Consider the following 13,097-nt stretch of genomic DNA (forward strand, 5'->3'; position numbering starts at 1 on the left):
AAAACTACAAATATATCTTGACCCTGCATGCTTTCCACAAAATGAAACACAGCAGAGATGAAGTGCAAGCAACAGCCAAACCCAAATCACAGCTGATGACTTGACTTACCAAGCCTTCCTTCTCATTCTGAAGGGCACTTCCTTTTGACTTTTCCACACTCACGGAGGTGACGGTCTCTGGGCTTGACCCTTGCCTGGACTCAACCACTCTTTTGGCCCCGGCTAACTCATCCATTAGCCGGTCACGATCATTTTGAAGGCTGGCCATGGATCTGGAAAATGCTGCCAGCTGCCTGCTGTACGCGTTATTTTCCAGGACGACCCGCTTCAGTTCCCTTTCCTTCCCTGACAAATCCTTCGACAGCTCATCCAACAACTTGCTCAGCTCTGTGTGCGCGTCTTTGTTCTCTAAAGCTTTTATTTTGTGAACGAGGATGTCCCTCTCTTTGGCGAACATCGCCAGGTCAGAGGTGGCATCCTGCAGACTGCGCTCGACCTTGTTCAAGGCTGCCTTTGTCTCTCGGAGTTCGTTATCGTATCGGTTTCTCAGGATCTTGAAGTCTTCGATGAGCTGGTCTCGGTCGTTCTGCAAAGCAGCCATGGCTTTGCACATGGACTCATTTTGAGCCCTTGTGTCTTTGCTTTGCGTTTTGGCCTCTGATAACTGTTGCTCCATTTCGAGTAGGTCTTTCGCGAGCTCCGCCACCCTTCGATCAGCCGTCTCCCGCTCGTTTCTCATCAGCTCTACCTCACGCTCAAAGGTGTCCAGCTCGCTGTTGTATTTGTCCTCAGCTTCAGCCAGGTTTTTCTCCATTTCATTTTCCACCAGCTGCAACTTTTCCTTGAGCTCATCAGTTAGCATTTTCTGAGAAAGGATTTTTTGCTGGAGGTCATTACATTCGGCTGCTTTGGCTGCCACGGCGTCTTGCAAATCATTAATCACTTTGCCCTCGTTTGTCGCGGCTCTTTCCTTTTTTAGAGTGACTGTATCGGACTCCAGGATTGAAACCTGAGTTTTAAGTTCAGAAATCTCTGCTTTTAAAGTACTGCTCGCCTCTTTTTCCTTTTGAAGTTCCAACTCAGACTCTTTTTGCTGCTTTTCAGCTGCGGCCTTTTGGTTTTCAAGGGTTTTGATCACGTCCTGCTGTTTCTTCAGCAACACCTTCAGCTGGTTGTCCTTCAGGAATAAAACCTGATTTAAATCCTCTCTGTACCGAACCAGCTGTGCCCTGAGCATAGCGTTCTCTGAATTGAGATCATCCATTTGATGTAACAGTTTCTTTATTTCATGTTTAAGGCCTCTGGTGGCACCACCTTCCCCATCAGCAGAGCCCTCTTTACCCTTTAACCCTAACTGACTCTTTGCTTCAAGCATTCTGTATTCGGACATCAGTCGCTCCCGTTCACTCTGTAGAGACACCATCGAGTTCTTGAATGACTCCATCTTAGCAGCCATCTGCTCCTTTTCCTGGATGGACCTGTTAGCTTTAATTTGCAGACTTTTGACCTTTGCTTCAAGGCCCCTCAACTCTTTGTCCGCCTTTTCTCTCTGGTAGCGTGAAGAACTCAACCTGTCCTCGTACACTGCTACCTGGGTGCGGTGATTCGTCTGGAGTTGTTCTAGATATCCTGACATCTGTCCGTCTCTACAGGACAGCAAGGAGGAGATCTCAGCATCTTTGCTTTGCAGGAGTGTTTTCAGTTGCAGGGAAATTCCCTCCTGCTTCTCAAAGTCAGCTCGAACTTGGTCATTTTGCGACTGCAAAAGAAGCAGCTGTGCATCCGAGTCTGCGTTTATCTTCTCTAGTTGCTGGAGATTTAGCTGCATTTGGGAAATCACATTTTCTTTGTCGGCGAGCTGTCGGTTCAGTGCATTTTTATCTTGTTCTATTCTTTCAGCTTGAGCGCTGAGCTCCTTTACCTGCACGGTCATAAGCTCCACGGTCTCGGTAAGTTCAGCGTTGCTTGCGCTCATGACGAACAGCTGTCTCTGCTGCGCAGCGGCAGCGACGGAGTATTCATTGAGAGTCCTCTCCAGTCTCGACTTGGTCACCCGTAGTTCATTCACCTCTTTATCCTTCACTCTCATGTCTTCCAGGAATCGCTTGATCACGTAACCCTGTTCAAGGAGCTGGCTGTCCTTCTCGTGTAACGTCTTTTGGTACAAATCATTCCACAGTCTGGAAGCATCGGCACCATGAGGAGTGGCAGATAAAGCAGACAGCTTTGCCTCATTAGTCTCAGCTGATCGTTTCAGAGTATTTATCTGTAGATCTTGAGAGTCTAGGTGCTGCCTCAGTTCATTCACTTTCTGACTCTCTTTATCTTTTAGGTCCTTGAGTTCATCTATCTGTTGTTGTAACATATATTGATTCTCCAAATAATAATTGAATTGTTGCTCATCAATATTTTGTGGTGATTTCGTTTTATCCACGACCTGATCCTCAGACTTTTGACTCTCCTCTGACATGTCCAAAGCCAGCTGGTCTCTTTCAGACTCAAGACTCAAAATCTTTTCTGTGGCCTGCTGGAGGAGGTTCTTGCGTGTAATCAGCTCAGCCTCATCTAGTTTACCTCTCTCCTCTAAATCCGATATTTTCTCTGAGCTTTTCTTTAGTTCTTTCTCCAAGTGTTCGCAGGCCGACCGCGAGGTCTTCAAAGCGCTCTCTAAATCTAAAATCAGTTCCTGGTATTTAATGCAGTTTTGTTGCAGCTGATTTATCTCCTGATGTTTTTCTTTGAGTAGCTCTTGCAGTTCTTTCTTCACATTCTTGGAGCCCTCGCTGCCTCTCTGAACCGTCTTGAGCTTCTCCTCAAACGCTCGGACCAGTTTGAGCTGCTCTTGCTCTTTTTCTTGACGAACTTGACTGCTCATCTCTTTACTAGCGGCCAGCTGGGAGGACAGCTGCTTGTTTTGGGTTCGGTAAACAGAGACCGACTCGGTCAGTTCGTCAATCCTTTCAGAGTTTTTGAGGATCACAGTTTCCAAATATTCATTTTCGTTTTTCACTTTGTCTGAAATCTCTTGGACATTTTCAAGCTCCTCTTGCAGAAGAGACTTATCGTCCTCCAAGATTCTCACCTTCTCATTTAGGCTAATGGTCTCTCGGCTGTGTCTGTTAATGATGTCATTGAGCTCTTTAATGTCATCGTCTTTCTTTCCCAACTGAAACTCGTGATCATTCTGTATCTTCTCAATTCTTTCAGAAAGACTTTGCTTCTCCTTTTGTAACAAGTTGTTGATTTCCAACTGAGCACCGAGTTCAGTTTTCTGGGCCTCAATCTGGGCAGTCAGTGAATTATTCAAACTGAGTGCTTCGTCAAGTTTAAGCTGCATGTTGTTTGCGTATGTATTTGATCCCAGGTGCTTCTCTTCCAATGAACAGCTAGCTTCTTGAAGCTTTTCTGCCAGTTGGTTATTTTCAGCCTCCAATTCAGTGAGCTTCTTTCTGAGGTCCTCTGATGACTCTTTAAGTCTGCAAATCTCAGCCTCCAACTGTTGATCTTTATTAGTCAGCTCGCTCATTGCCATTTTGTGTTTTTCTTCAAGTTCAGTCAGCTCTTTTTTAATTTTCTGATTCTCTTCCTTCTGCTCCTCGATCTTCTGCCATTTCTCTTTGGAAAAGTTGTGCATCTGCTCTTTAATTCTTCCATTTTCTTCCTCCATCTCTCTAGCTTGCTTGTTCAAAATCTCCAGCTCGGTCTCTTGTTTGTGGACTTTTCTGAGGGCTTCCTGCCTATCTCTTTTAGCCCCCTCCAAAAGCTGTCTCATCTTATCCATTTCACTGCTTACATTTTCGTAAGCTTGTAAAAGAGACTCGTACTCTTGTTTCAGCTCGGCGTGCTTTGACTTCCACTTGGACAGCTCCTCTGTTTGAGAGTCCTTAAGAGATTCAACCTGGCAGGAGAAAGCTTGTTTCTGCTGGGTGATGTTTTCTATGGTTAGCTTCAAGCTTTCACAGGCTGCCGAAAGGCTGCGATTATCATTGAAGACGCCATCAGCTTTAGTGCGGAGCTCCTCTTTCTCTGTGTTCAGAGATGCCACAGAGCTTTCCAGGTCCATATTTTGTTGTCTCAACCTCAGCACTAATGATTCCAGAGAAATGTACTCGGCTTCTTTAGAGTCATGTTTGGCCGACAGCTTTTCTACTTCTTCCTTGAGTGCTGCCTTTTCCTTCAAGAGTTCTTTCCTCGAAACTAAAGCTGCTTGAAGTTTCCTGGTTAGGAGAGCGACTTTGCCTCGGTTGTCCTTATCGTTCATTTTGGTGCCATCGTCTTGAGATTTCTGAAGCTCATCAGCCTCTGTTCTCATCTTTTCAACTGAGGTTTCATGCATTTTAATTTGCTGCTTTAATTGCAGTTCAAGTGCAGTAATTAGTTCTTCCTTTTCTAAAACTTTAGTCTGAGAAACTAACAAGGCATCATCCCTCTCCTTTAGTTTCACTTCAAAGTTTTCAGCACATTTGCAAGGCAAACAAACGGCTTCTTTGTTAACATCTTCCTGTTGAATGCACATTTCCGGTTTGTCTTGATGTAGCTGCTCATTTACTCTCTCCTTCAGTTGCTTATTCAGCGTGGTTACCTCATCCCTGAGTTCATTGATTATTCTGAAAGCATTTTCTTTTTCTTGCTGTAACAAATCCAAATCCCTTTGCCTTTCAGTACAATGTGATTGTGTTTTTTCAAGCTCCTCTGTAAAAACAGCTTTGTTGTCACTGAGCTGCTGCTGTGTTTCTGCTAATGTCTTTTGGATGGTTACAACTTCCAAGGATTTCTGTGAAACTAAAGCAACTGCTGTCTCAAGTTCCACTTTCATCTGATTGCTATTCTCCAAAAGAGCCTTGTTTCCTTCTGCCAAGAGTTGATATTTTTCTTCATTTGCGTGCATGTGTTCCTCCAGTGCAGACTCAGAGATGCTCAGCTGGGTCTTTAAAACCATGTTTTCATTTAATAAAGCTTGCTTCTCCTGTTGGGTCTTTAGCTCAGCAACTTTAATGGTTTCTTGATAATTCTCAACTTCTTCCGCTTTCTCTTTTACTTCTGCGTGAGCTTTCTCTAAGTCGTTCTCTGCCATGTGAAGTTTTGATTTCAAAGCGTCTGCTCTTTGTTCCATGACTACCAGAGCCTCCTCTTTACTTGCCATCTCAAGAGACATGCTCTCACATTTGGATTTCACATTTTCTAGCTCCGTTTGCGAGTTTGATAGAGAATGGCACTGGCTCTCTTTCTCAGCCAGAGACATCTTCAGATCTTGTAGAGTCTTATCCCTCTCCTCAACAAGCTGTCTTAAGGTGGCCAGTTCATCTAGATCAGACAAAGAGCTTTTACGGAGGTCCTCCAGTTCCCTGACCTTCTCGTCCAAGTCTAACTGGACAGCGTTTAGCTCATTCGTCTGCTGACAGCGTTGTTCCAAGAGAGCCTTGTAGTCGTCTTTCAGTTCAGCTAGCTCTTGAGTCAATTTCTTTTCATTTTCTTGAGCATTCTTCAGGGACTCTTTGCGTGCCAGCAAGGCAGCCTGGGCCTTTTTCTGCAGCTTCGCCTTTTCAAGTTTCATCTGTGCAAGCTCATTTTCTAAATCAACAGCGGTAGCGGTGGAAGAAGTTTTCTCCTTTAACGCATCTTTACAGGTCTTCATTTCATTTTGAAGCTCTTCTGCTTTCTGCACCCAGATGTTTCTGTCTCGCCCAAATGCTTCTTCTTTCTCAGCAGCACTGGACTGCAGCTGCTTTATAAGGGCGCTATTCTCAATCAGTGTTTGCAAAGTTTCTGACAAACGCACTTCTTTCTCATTCAGTGTGGTTTGCAGAATCTGTTTTTCTGACTGTAATTGTTCCACGAGTCTTTCACTTTCTGTTTTGTGCTGTAGAATCTCTCCTTCTTTCTCAAGAATCTTCTTTTCAAAAAGAGAAATGTTTTCTTCATACATTTTTCCAGTGGCTTGAGCTTGATTTTTTAATTCCTGTAATTCATTCTGCAAAAGTGAAACCTCAATTTGATCCTTGGCGCTCTCTTCTTTTTGGGTTTCATATTGCTCAATTTTCTTCAACAGATCCTTTCTTACAATGAGAGCAGCTTGAAGCTTCTTCTTCGTTGCATCTTTTTCTTTCGATACCTTGGCTAGTTCGCTCTTTAGATCATCATTTTTCTTACTTAGCTCGAGCTTCTCTGAATTCTTAGACTCAATTTCACTTTGAGAGCGTGCCATATGTTCCTCTAACTGCTGAGAAATCTCTTCTAGCCTCTTCATGGAGGTTTTGTGTTCTTGCTCCATGCTTTCCAATTGCTCTGTTAGAGATGCTTTTTCCTCACCAAGTTTCATTCTTTCATTTGATGCAGATTCTATCACTTGGGCGATGGATCCATCTTTGTCCCTTAACTGCTGACTAAGTCCGGCAAGTAATTCCTTCTGCTGACTTATCTGAATGCTCATACAGTTGATTTGATCATCTTTTGCTTGTAATTCACTGTGTAAAGAAGAGTGTTTGATGGTAGCTTCTTTCTCCTTCTCTAATTCAGCACTGAGCCGAGTTTGTAGATGCTCTATCATCTCCTGCAAAAGAGCAATTTGTTGACCCTTCTCATCATTATTTCTCTCTCCTTTATGAAGTGTATTTTGTGTTTTTTCCAACTCATTTTTCAAAGCATCTACCTCAGACTGATGACTTTCTTGTAACAGTTTTATCATGTCCTGTAAAGAGGCTTTTTCTTTCTTTAACGCAGCTGAACTCTCAGATGTGGTTAGTGGCAAGACAGAGGAATCTTTGTCAGTACCATTTTTTCTTGCTACAAGTTTATGTAACTCGTGTTCTGCAGCTTTTAGAGCCTGCTGCAAATTGTTGTTCTCGTTATCCTTCTCCTGGACAGATGCTAATACCTTCTCAAGTTGAATCCTGGATGCTGACGCCTCCGTCTCTTTTGCGCTCAGCTGATCAGATCCCTGCCTAAGTGCAGATGAAGCCTCTGCTAGTTTCTCCTGCAAATGGTCCAAGTCACCTTTCAAAGCATTAACTTTAACATCTTTAGATTTCATTTCATTTTCAACACTTTTCAATTGTTCTGCAAGTAGGTTCTTGTCATGTTTTTCTCTATCCAAAACTAACAGCCACTCTTTCTCAGAATCCTGCAGAATCTGTTCTATCTTTTGAATTGTGCCTTTTAATTCAGAAACTTCCTCATCTTTGGCACTAACCTTTGCTTGAAGGCTCTCCTTCTCGGACATCGTTTTCTCCATTATTGCGTTCATGCTGCTGGACTGCTGCTCCATTTGAACCTGCAGCTCCCCCTGCGATGTCCACATTTGATGATGTCGCCTTTCCAGCTCCTCCCTCTCTGCGAGATGTTTTCTAACTTCCTCCTGCAAATGTGCGTTTTCATTACTCGCAGCTGTAAGAAGCTTCTGGTTCTCTTCCTTTGACAAACTAATCTCCTCATTTAGTCTCTTATTTTGCTGCTCTAGTTTCTGCATTTCTGAAACCAGCTGGGATGCGTGTTTGGCCTGGGAAGTGCACTGACTGTTAATGGCATGGAGAGCCATTTCCCTCTGCTCAAGGTTTTCTGTCAGCGCATTCATTTGTGCCACAACTTGAAGGTGTTGTGACTTGAGTCTTTCTATTTCAACAGTCAGCAGCGACATGCTTGCTTGATGAGAAGCAAAAGCTTCGTCCTTTTCCTTTAAAAGACTGGAGTTCAGGTCTTCAGTCTTCTCGAGTTTGTGATGGATTGCAGATAACTCATTTCTCAGTGTTTCTATAGTGGAATTTGCCGTCTGATGTTCGCTACTGGTGTCATCCAATAACTTCTGAAGTTTGGACACCTCGTCAGTCCTTTGGGACAGTTGCGTTCTCACATCCTGCAGCATTTCTAAGTTAGATGCATATTTCTCTTGTAGGTTGTTAAAGGCACTTTGTGTTTCCTCTGCTGACATTTTGAAGTTTTCAGACCCAGTGGACAGTAGCTGAATTTGACTCTGTAGCTGTGACACCAACTCTGTGCTTTCCACGAACTGAGTTTTAAAGAGCAAAGCCTCATCTGCTCTTCTCTGACAATCCTGAAGAGACTTTGATTGGTCCAAAAGAGCTGCCTGTTTTTCCTCCAAGGCCTTCTTCAGATTTTCTACCTCAGATATCTGTTCTTGGAGGGTGCTTTTGAGCTTTGCGACTGACTCTTCAAGGTGTGAAGTCTTTTCTTTCAAGCTCTCACACTCTACCTCTTTGGCATGTAGATTTGACTTAAGATTCTCAACGGCACCTGAAAAATGGCTTTGATATTCAAGACTCGACTGCTCCTTTTTCTCCAATGTATTTTTCAGTACATGTGACTCTGAAGAAAGACTGTCAACCTGTCCTCTGAGTTGAAAAACAGAATCTTCAAGCTCTGAAACTTTTGCACTTGAACGGACATTGTCATCTGCTTTCTGTTTCAGCTGCTCCTCCTGCTCAGTAATCCTACTGTTGAGTTGCTGGATCAAATTCTCCTGCTGTCTCAGGGACTCATCTTTTTCTTGCATGATCAAATTAAGCCTCTCCCTTTCTGAGCCTGCAGTTTTGAGTTGGTTGTCCCCATCACAGACTGCCGTTTTCAGATGGGTAACCTCTTCGTGTGCTTTGGACAAATCTGTCACGGTTTTCTTAAATTCAGACTTCAATCTTGTATTCTCCTCCTTCAGTGCTTCTATGTTGTCGTTAAAATCAACGAGTTCTGCTTTCCTCTGGTCCTCCTCCTGTGTCAGTTCTGCAGTGAGTTTCTGCACGGCGGCCTTTAGGTTGGCAACTTCAACCTCGGTCTGTGCAGCGCTCTCGTTCATGGCACCAAGCTGGCTGCTGAGCGAGATCACCGATTCGTTCCGTTTATCCAGCTCGTTTTTGTGGTTTTTACACTCATTTCTTACTTCTTTCAATGTCTGTTCTAGTTGCTCTGTGTGCTGTTTCGCCTCCGAGCACTCTTGCCTGAGTGACTCTACCTCACCCTTCATCTGTGATGCGAGGGCTTTCTGCTGCACGACTTCATCCTGAATAACGCTACACTCCTCTGCTTTCTGCTGAAGCATTGCGTCTTTCTCCATTAGCCCTGACTTGAGAACAGATCCTTGTTCCTGAAGCATAGATATAGTATCCTGAAGTTGCAGCAGCTGGTCCTGCTGAGCTTCCAACTGTGAAATCTGTTGACTGACGTGCTTTTTTAAGCCATCACGTTGCTCTTCTAGACGTTGAACTTGCTCTTCCCTCTCCCTCAACATTTTTGACAGACGAGCACATTCACTTGTTTTCTCGAGCAAACCTGCAGAGTTTGACTGTTCACTTTCCTTGAGGATCTTTTTTAATTCATCTTCTGCAACAGCAAGCTTTTCCTTTTCCTTCAGCAGGCCGTCAATTATTTTCTGATTCTCTGAGGTTTGAATTTGAATCTTAGAGTTTTGCTCTTGAAGTGAATCCCTCTCCGCGGTTAGTTCAGAAACTGATTTGATGTTCTGTGCTAACTCCTCTTGGAGTCTCTGATTGTTTTCTGTTAGGCTGCTTATCTTCACGCTAAATACGGAGTTCTGCTCAAGAGTCGCTTTAAGCTGTCCATGAAGCTCGGACAGAGTCTGTGTTTGCCGAGCAAGCTCCTTGTCTCTGGCTTCACAGGCAGCGCGAAGTTGGAGGTTTTCCTCAGTCACCGCCTGGATGTGGCTGTTTAAGCTAGCCGTCTCCGTTTGCCTCAGCTCTGCTTCACACTCGAGCTTTCTGGCATTTTCTTCCATTACACGGATTTGGTCACTCAGAGCTTTAACAGTGTTGTTTGTTTCATTGACTTCGTCTTTGTGTTTTTGACAGTGCTGTGTCACATTTTTCAACATTTCTTCTCTCTCTTCAATTTGCTGGCGAAGTCCTGATTGTTCTCCATGAAGTGATTCGGCTTCTGCTTGTAGCTTGGATACAATATCTTTCTGGTGTGTGATTTCATTCTGCAAACTGCGATACCCTTCCTGCTTCTCTTTCAATAGTGTATCCTTCTCCATTAACACGGACTTCAGACTGTGCTCCTGTTCTTGCAGCAGAGACAGTGTTTCCTGAAGTTGCGCTTGCTGGTTTTGTTGGGCCTCTATCTGTGCTCGATGATCATTGACCGTCTGCTCTTTTTCTGCCATGTCAAGCTGGAGCTGGTCTACCTTGGAAGTCAAGCTTTGCACTTGCTCCTGCAGTTGTGTCACCCTCTCCTCCCTCTCCCTGAGTGACTGGCTGAGATTACTACATTCATTTGTTTTTGCCAGCAGAATCTCTGAGTTTGAGTGTGTGCTTTGCTCGAGAACTCGATTTAACTCACTAGTTCGAAGAGTCAAATCCTCTTTATCTTTTTGTAGCCCTTCAATTACCGTGTTATTCTGAGAATGCTGCGTTTCCAGTATGGATACTTTGGCTTGCAGGGAATCCTTTTCAAGTGTAACTTCGGAAATAGTTTTTACGCTTTCAGTTACTTCCAGTTCGAGTCTCTCTTTCTCTTTCGTAAGGCAATCTACTTGATTCTCAAGACTCTGGTTGAGTTCAAGAGCCGATGCAATCTTTTCACTAAACTGATTTACATTCTGCTTCTGTAGCTCAAGATCCTCCGTCAGCCCTTTAAGTTTTTCTTGCAGCTGCTTTTTCTCCGTCTTCATGCTTTTTAAGAGATTCTTGAGTTTGGAGATATTCTCAGATTTGCTTTGAAGCTCGTTGCTCAATTTCTCATTTTCTGAATCCCGGTTTTGCAATTCAGCGTTGAATTTCTGCCTCTCGTCCTCGGCCTGTTTATCAGTTGTCTTCAGTTGGTTTTCCAGTGATGCTATGGTCTTCAGTTTCTCCTGTACCTCATTTTTAATGTGCTCTTCACTTTGCACTTGCTCCTCTAATTGTTTGGACAATGTCTGCATTTCATTATTGTATTTTTCCACCTGTGCCAAAAGTTTGTTCTGTTCCTCCTTGAAAGATTTGAGTTCTTTTTCATAGGTCTGTTCTTTATCATTAAGCTGTTGCTGTAGTTGCTCACTGCTGGTATTTTTGTCCTTGAGCTGCAAAAGGAGTCCTTCTGATTCCTGCAGCTTTTGGGTGGATAAAGCCAGCTGCTCCTTTAGTGAAGTGATGTGCGTTTCACATTCAGAAAGATGATTTTGATGGCTCATAATCTGTTTCTGGGTCTCCCCCCGAAGGCACTGAATAGTTTTCTTGTCCTCTTCTGCCTGCTTTATCAGATGTTCCCCCTCAGCCACCTTAGACTCCCTTTCCTCTTTGGTTTTGACCAACTCCATCTCAGTATCCTTGAGTTTCTGGACCAGCTCTGTGACCAAGGCTTGCTGGTCTGAATTCTGCGTGTCTCTGATAATCCTGGCCTCCAGCTCTGCCTTACTCAGAGCGGTTTCTACACGGACCAGGTTCTCGTCTTTGAGTCGGATCTCCTGCTTCAGCACAGTGACCTGCTCTGCGTACTCGGCCATGTTACCGGAGAGGGTCGATATCTCCTCATCCTTCTCCAGCAGGACGTCTTTAAGCCTATCGATTTCCCGCTCGCAGCCTTGCAGGTCATGAATGAGTTGGGCTCGTTCTTCCAAGTGGGCGGAGTTTAGTTTGTCCAGCTCCTCGTTTGTCTGATCAAGCTCAGTTTGTAAAGTTTCTATCTTGACTTCCTGCTTTTGTGTCTGAAAAAGAGATAAAAAGAATGATGAAGCATCGAGCAGACGGGCGAATTCTTATCAGTAGTGCAAAGCCTTCTAAGATTACCGCGTCTCACTTTTTAAAATTATTATGATAGTGTCAAGTAGTATTAACTGCAATCCATGTATGCAATGCAATGACTGGATAAAAAAATAACAGATACTGACAAGTGGGTATGCTTATTTAGATTTTTTTGTCTGACCGAGCCAATCCTCGTTAACCAACAAGCAGGCAAAATTCTGAACGGAGTCCCAGTTCACCTGTCCAGGAAGCTCGGACATAATTTCCGCTCTTCGTGTCTGGGGACAGCTGCGGACTTGTACTATTTAACTGTATCAATCGGTCAAAATTCTTATTGTCGGCAAACGGTTAAGCTTAATTTATGGTCGCCGTGGTGTTCCGGGCGCGAGGTGTTGTCGTTTCCAGCACGAAGGCTCCGCAAGCTGTCGCGTCGTGTGATAGCGCACCTCTGAATTTTTGTAACTACGCGCCCACTGTGAGTGCTGCGCTTTCAGTTCCACACGGTCGGCTGGGAAGAGCAGGTTCGTCTGTACAAACATCTGTGTGATTCTTCATGTACAGACCACAGGGAGTCAAACAGCCTTAAATACAGTATGTGGTCAGAGAGAAAAAGAAGAGGAGTGTGGAAAAACATAAAATATCGTTTTGTCAAAGCGAAAAACGGCTTCATGTGAATAGTGTTCTTCACAGTGTTACAGGCAGACAGTCATTTCAATTTGGAGATGAACAACAGTCACGTTAATGATTAGAGTAGATAAATGTAATGTTTCGCAGAACATCAGTGTTTAACATGGATGTTTTTACTACTGTTGCCAGGCAGCCTGCTTTCCTTTATTTCCGGTCTCTTCTTCTCTACTACTACTTGCTTATTTAGAGACTATTTTGTCTGGACGCCTTCTGGTGTTTTGGAGAATACTGCAACGAACAATGTGTTGAGCATAAACGTCTCTGTGCATGCTCAGTGTCGCGCTTGAGTATACCCAACGCTTTTATCATTAATATCCCTACTGGAAAGTGAATGACAAGTTAAAGATGTCTGAAAATAGAAAGATTGATGTTCGTGAAAAGGACTGTCCTAAACGCACATCTCCACTTTACATATTCTGTGTTGAGCACCATAACACTTTAACACACTGCCCTGCTAACTACATACTACAGCACTTTAAAGGTCCTATGACATGCTGCTTTTTGGATGATTTTATACAGGCCTTAGTGGTCCCCTAATACTGTATCTGAAGTCTCTTTTATATAGACCTTAGTGGTCCCCTAATACTGTATCTGAAGTCTCTTTATATAGACCTTAGTGGTCCCCTAATACTGTATCTGAAGTCTCTTTATATAGACCTTAGTGGTCCCCTAATACTGTATCTGAAGTCTCTTTTATATAGACCTTAGTGGTCCCCTAATACTGTA

At 43.7% G+C, this 13,097-nt stretch overlaps 1 protein-coding gene across 6 annotated transcripts in view; it reads right to left on the bottom strand.

Annotated features, from left to right (window-relative positions):
* The window catches only part of LOC116067339 (golgin subfamily B member 1-like), a 60,534-nt gene that overhangs the window by 14,181 nt on the left and 33,256 nt on the right, over positions 1-13,097 (bottom strand). For all 6 annotated transcript variants that reach the window (XR_004896920.1, XM_035999719.1, XM_035999720.1 and 3 more), the window contains exon 21: positions 110-11,647. Coding sequence is in view for 5 of the 6 variants with exons in the window: in XM_035999719.1 (XP_035855612.1) it covers positions 110-11,647 (11,538 nt within the window). In the remaining variant the exon portion in view is untranslated. The remainder of the gene's footprint in view (positions 1-109; positions 11,648-13,097) is intronic.

The sequence above is a fragment of the Sander lucioperca genome, chromosome 3, assembly GCF_008315115.2.
Source record: "Sander lucioperca isolate FBNREF2018 chromosome 3, SLUC_FBN_1.2, whole genome shotgun sequence".
Taxonomy (NCBI): domain Eukaryota; kingdom Metazoa; phylum Chordata; class Actinopteri; order Perciformes; family Percidae; genus Sander; species Sander lucioperca.